This window comes from Siphateles boraxobius, unplaced genomic scaffold, assembly GCF_051911475.1.
Source record: "Siphateles boraxobius isolate OS27281-9 unplaced genomic scaffold, OSU_SipBor_1 68, whole genome shotgun sequence".
In the NCBI taxonomy this organism is placed as follows: Eukaryota; Metazoa; Chordata; class Actinopteri; order Cypriniformes; family Leuciscidae; genus Siphateles; species Siphateles boraxobius.
Genome location: NW_027509195.1, coordinates 13,229,704 through 13,235,922, shown reverse-complemented (window position 1 = coordinate 13,235,922; position 6,219 = coordinate 13,229,704). Strand labels below are relative to the sequence as shown.

General features: G+C 37.6%; 1 protein-coding gene across 1 annotated transcript in view; it reads right to left on the bottom strand.

Annotated features, from left to right (window-relative positions):
* Positions 1–3,129: 3,129 nt before the first annotated feature.
* Positions 3,130–6,219, bottom strand: part of cpne4a (copine IVa) — a 77,129-nt gene continuing 74,039 nt past the window's right edge. The window contains exon 16 of the mRNA XM_077214982.1: positions 3,130–3,989. Within this exon, the coding sequence (XP_077071097.1) occupies positions 3,858–3,989 (132 nt within the window). The 3' untranslated portion in view covers positions 3,130–3,857. The remainder of the gene's footprint in view (positions 3,990–6,219) is intronic.

Below are 6,219 nucleotides of genomic sequence, written 5' to 3'. Positions count from 1 at the left end.
GCTAATTTTCAAAGATTTTATAAAGTTTCTTTTTTCTTTGTTTTCACTTTAAGCAAGGTTTCCCCTTTGTCCAAGACTCAAGAATGACAGGTACATTCAGACATTCCTGTCAAAGCCAGGACTTTATAAGAGAGCATGAGGTTACCATGGCGATTTAGACAACGGCATGCAATGTTGTTACAATACATAATGAATGTTCCACTGGACTGTTTTCTATTAACGCGTGCAGCCTAAAGCCCTTATGTTACTAAAGTATTCAATATGTATTTTAAACTTAGGCCGTGTGTCCACCAAAGCGTTTTTAGTCGGCTGAAAACGCTGGACGCTCTGCTGAAAACGCCTAGCTGTGGGCGCTTGAGAGCGTTTCGGCAGCGCTGCGTTTTTTCAGTTGAGACGATTCGTTGCTATGATACAGAATATCAGCAGCACAGTTTACTTGTAACTGATTTCGCAGATAATTTTGTTTCATACTAAAAATGTATTTTTCATCCATTTTGTTCGGTTAGCTCTGCTGGTTGACGTCGTTGTACAGAAAGGATGTTGTGACAGTTGGTCGTGTGGTATTTGTCCCGCCCCTCCTCCACTGTGATTGGACGTCTGGGTAAAAAGTGACAGTGATGAGCGCAGCGTTTTACCCAAAGTTGAACATTTTTCATCTCTCGGCGACCAGTAAAAACGCCGGGCGCTCAGCGCTTCAGCGTGAAAAAAACGCCGAACGCTCAGCGCTTGAGCGTTAAATACTCGCTCAGCGCCTCGCTACGCTCATGGCGTTTAAAAAACGCGGCGCTCCCATTGAAAACAATTAGAATTTTACGCCAGGAGCGTGAAAAAACGCTTTGGTGGACACACGGCCTTAATGAAAGTGAAACAGGCTCTGAGAACACAAAAAGAAGCTTTAAAGAATGGCAGGACCTTTTTAAGCTCATATGCAGCGCAGCCCTTCCTGATCCTTTGTTCAGTGAAGCTAATCAGCTCCAATCACGGATCTGTTCCTCTAGACTCGACCCTCATTAGACTAATACCTGTCTTTAGACTATTTATAAACCATTGCCGAAACAAAAGAAAATCTTAGAAGTTTTAATCACTTGGCAAATTGGGATGAGACAAGCTTGTTGCCTTATAATTACAAGGCAGATGCCAGAAGGGTCATTGTTTAAGACGCTCCGAATATAAAACGTTGATTGGTGAATTTGATCATGCACACAGAATTAATCAGCTTCATGTCAAATTAGCATTGGATTTCCTGTCCCGAATTTTAATTATCTGCTTTATATTTAACGGGAAGGGATTTTTTACTGCCTGCAAAACACCCAAACACAATTTTTTCGTACAATAGATCTGTGTTTGCTCTGTGAACGTGATTTCACCAAATACAACATCTTTGTTGATCCTGGAACAACATTCCAATCAACCAATCAGATGTGAGGGACAAGTTTACAGTTTTACTTCAAGTTTAGGCTTTCAACCAGGGTGAGGTATAACGTGTCCTACTTGGCAAAAAAAAACATGTTACTCACAATCAATCTGGACTTTAATTTATTCATTTATTTTGATATTTACTGCAGTTGGACTGAGAAGAAAATAATGCTATTAAACTGGGACACGACTTTCTTTTTATATTCATATTTTTTTTATAGGAATTTATCTTAAATTGATCGTAATAGAATTTACACTTCTAAACTGCAGCCTGGGCCACAGATCTCCATGACATCAACACAAACTGAATTCTTCAGAATGCATTGGCCTAATGATATAGGATCCTGTGGTCGTCCTCAAGCGGCAGATCAATGACGGACCTAATAAAATACAAATGACCCGTGTAGGCTTTTAGGGAGTCACGACATGCTCGGGTTGATTGAGAACAAATGAGATAATGAAGTACCGAGAGCGCTAAAGCCTTCAGAGACTTATGTCAGGATGCGGTTTTAGCACATTCTTCTCGCTTTTCACTCAATAAAAAATGTGGCTTCGACATCCGCCATTGAAGTTTTTTCTTTCTTTCTAGATTTAGAGCCATTTGGAAGGACCAGGCTTGGAAACTCTTTTGTTTATCCAAATTTTGTGCAGATGCAGTTGTAAAATAATTTATGCTCACACAGCTCAAACAGTCTGAATAAAGTCCCGACATTATTGTAGCTATATTTATGTTAGCGCATAGTTAACATCTTGAATATTTTTGTCTTGTTAACAGTGTTTTAATGAAATATCATTTTCAGGTTTCCCCCTTTTTATATCTTGTCGTTTTTGATTGTGGAAATCAAAAATAATAACCTTCAGCAGTGTTGGGAAAAGTTACTTTTAAAAGTAATGCATTGCAATTTTGCTTAACGCCCTGACAAGTAACTAATTGCATTACTTATTTACTTTTTATGGAAAGCAATGCATTACATTACATTTGCGTTACTTTTTCTCCTCTGGGCTGTGTTGGGCTTGCTTGTTTGTTTTGAATAAAAGTTCTTTTTTTGGCAAATGTAAAGGACCTTTCACATCAAAAGTGAAATGAATAAGCCTCAGGCTGAAGGATATGCAAATTCACGCCAGTACAGCGGATGGATTGCAGAAGAATAGGATGCAGGAGGTTCAACACCTACTTCAGCAATATCTTAAGATTTTGCTTATTATATGGTTGAATTGGATCATCGAAGGTCAGCAGCAAAGACGTTGCTTAATAAAGTGTATATAAATACAGTATATTTGTGTAATTTAACATTTAAGTATTCCAAAGGCTTCTCTGTGATGGTCTTCAGGGGAAAGCTGAAGTCCCGTAGCAGCCGTGTGTGATGCAGGATTCATCATGACAGTTTGAGGACCCACACACATTGTTGGTGCTTTTTGTGTTTTATGTTTGCAGAAAATTGTCTCCTGACATTGCTTATAATGAGCTAGTGGTTTCTAAAAGCTCTTGGAAAAAAGTGGGTTCTCAGCTCTGGGAAGCGTGATACTGAATAACTACTGCAAAGATAAATGGAAATCTCATTAGAAAGTTTGTATCACTGTCTTGTAAAAAAATAAAATAAACATAAAAATAAATATATATATATATAGGCCAATTTATAAGTGCTTTTTCAACAATGTGTAGTAGTCCTTCAGTCCTGTTGTTTCAGATAGATAGATAGATAGATAGACACATTTTTGGGTGAACATTTCTTTAATGCGTTTATCAAAACATCAATTAACATTATTATTGTTTGGTTGCTTCAACATTGGTCAAAATCCACACAAAAATACATCATTCATAACACAAACATTATTTTCAAACAATTTGTCACATCATCACATAAAACTACCAAAAAAATACTTCATTCTAAAGTCTTATTTGTGGACAGATCAGAAGAGCAGCTTTCACATGAACTCATATCACTGGCCCCAAAAGGAACCGATAGAAAAACGAGGCTGGTTATTATTAACATGCAAAATACAATCATGCATCTGGCCCTGCATTTGCAAAAAAGAGAGAGAGAAAGGGAGAGAGAGAGAGCCTGAATGTCCACAGATATTCTAATTCAAATAGCTGTTCATTCTCTAAGATCCAAAATGCTTTACAATGTAAGAACATTACGAAATTTAGCAAAATCTCAATAAACCTTTATATAAAATAAATCAACAGACAATCCATGTATTTCTTCAACTACTGTAATCCCAGTCATCATGCTTAATTCAGTAGGTCTTTTTGAAGTTTTTGCTTTCTTCATAGTTGTAAGTCTGTACATGTACACATGTACATAATAGGAACGGTAGCATTGCAACACCTATGCAAGCCTCACAGGCTACGCATGCAAACAGAACAAAGTAGAACAGATTAGGTTTCAAATTTACAGAAACGTGCTAGTTTTTGTAATGAGCGAAAGCTCGGCGCTTCAGTGACCAAACGTCCTGGAAGACTCATACTCGCTGGGGCACTTGGGCTTGATCCCCTTGCTGTTGTAATAGTCAACCACCTGGTTTGGGACTTCGGCTAAGACACTTTTTGCCAAAGCAGCAGGAGAGGCCTGAGAAGAAGAACAGAAACAAACATTTGCAGGGCCATTTTTCCATTTCGCCATCTGGTCCTGCACTAATGATGTGTGAAGATACTGTACTTGCTGAAAGCCACATGCACACTGATGAAAAACATCCTGAACCTTCAGCAAAAGTGACTCAAAGACGCCTCGAGGAGCTGAGAGGAAATCAGAGGATGCCCACGTCAAAGGAGACGTGACAAACCCCTCCAACCCCTGTTGGCCAATTATGGAGGACAGGAGAGGAGACACGGCTGAGAAGATGGTGTTGTTTATCGGGAGCCATCAATAAAGTATATGTCTGGAAAGAAAACAAGCCTTGGCACTTCTCCCGAGAAGATCCCAGTAAACTGTCACTTTGGCTTAGTTGGACACTCTTTCTCATTTAGAGACATGCCATGTCAAATGTGTTGATTCATTCATTCTGTGTTCTCTATGTTGACTGTAGAAGTAAGATTAATATGGATATTATAGACACTAACATTCAAAAGTGTGGGATTTGAAATGTTTTTGAAAGACGGAGCATTTGATCAAAATTACAGTAAAACGTGTAACACTGTAAAATATTAGGTAACGCTTTATTTGGACGGTCCACTTTAGACATTCTACTAACTACAATATAACTTGGCAACTACATGTCAAATACCGGTCTTTAGAGTATTAGTAGACTGTCAGGTTTTTCACAAGAATTGAATGACTTCCAGAAAATGTTGTCGTATGAATATCTGAAAATGCAATAAATTAAAAGAAATAGCATTAGAAAAGTTTCATTAAAAAAAGCAACATTTTAAACAAATTCGCAATTTTTTCAAAGACTACGTCTGAACTGGTTTCAGAACAATGATCAAAACATAGATGGAGTAAACTGAGTCCATCAACACTCCCAAAGCTTCACAGTCCACCTCGTCATGGGTCGACATTTCAGTAACGTTTGGCAGTTCTGATCTGCTGTTTATTGTTTGATGATCACGCTATTATACACATTATTTATCATTTGATTCTGCTTCTTTTTCGCCTGTGTTTTGATCAGGAGATTCTGAACTCTTTCAGAAGATGCGTAATAGCGCCCCCTACCGTATAAGTGAAAACATGGATAGCTGTTTGTGGGGCCGAAAGAGTTAATATCTGCACTTTAATACTTTATTTTGATGGTCCCCTATCCCAAACCCTAATTCCCTAATGAGAGTTAGTTGCTTTATTTTGATGGTCCACTTGGGACACTCTACAAAATATGTGTAACCTATTATTACATTATTATTTTATTTTTATTTTAATATATTTTAATATTATTTTAATATATATATAATATATATTTTATATTACTCCAGTCTTCAGTGTCACATGATCCTTCAGAAATCATTCTAATATGCTGATTTGGTGCGTAAAGGGATAGTTCACCCAAAAATGAAAATTCTGTCATATTTACTCACCCTCATGATGTTCCAACCCCGTACGACCTTCGTTCATCTTCGGAACACGAATTAAGATATTTTTGATGAAATCAAAAATCACTAGTCAGTTAACTTAGTATGATTGCGTAGAGCTACGTCACACGTAGGCTCACTATTGGCCGACGCTGGTCATGTGGGTGATGCGTGTGACGTACAACAACAGAAGCTTACGCTATTACACTTGTGAACTGACTCGAGGCCCACAGAGAAGGAAATGAATAGTTGAAATAAAGTCGTTATTTTTGTTTTGTTTTTGCGCACAAAATGTATTCTCGTTGTTTGATAAACTTAAGATTGAGCTACTGTAGTCACTTGGACTATTTTAACGATGTCTTTAATAACTTTTCGGGGCTGGCAAGTTTCAGTCCCTGAAGAGGCCTATGGACTAGTATGGAGGAGTGATCCAGCTCTCAGATTTCATCAAAAATATCTTAATTCGTGTTCCGAAGATGAACGAAGGTCTTACGGGGTTGGAACAACATGAGGGTGAGTAAATATGACAGAATTTTCATTTTTGGGTGAACTAACCCTGTAAGAAACATTTCTTATTACAGTACTATCAGTGTTTTACAGTTTGTGGAAACGGCAGGGGAAAAAAATCAGGATTCTTTGATAGAATTTTTAAAAGAACAGCGTTTATTTGAAATGTAAATATTTTGTAACATTTACTGTCATTTTTGATGAATACAAGTATTGATTACAGATAAATCTAAATCGCAGAATCCACAACGTTCCTCAGACCATTCGGCTCTGTATTAAAAGACACAACC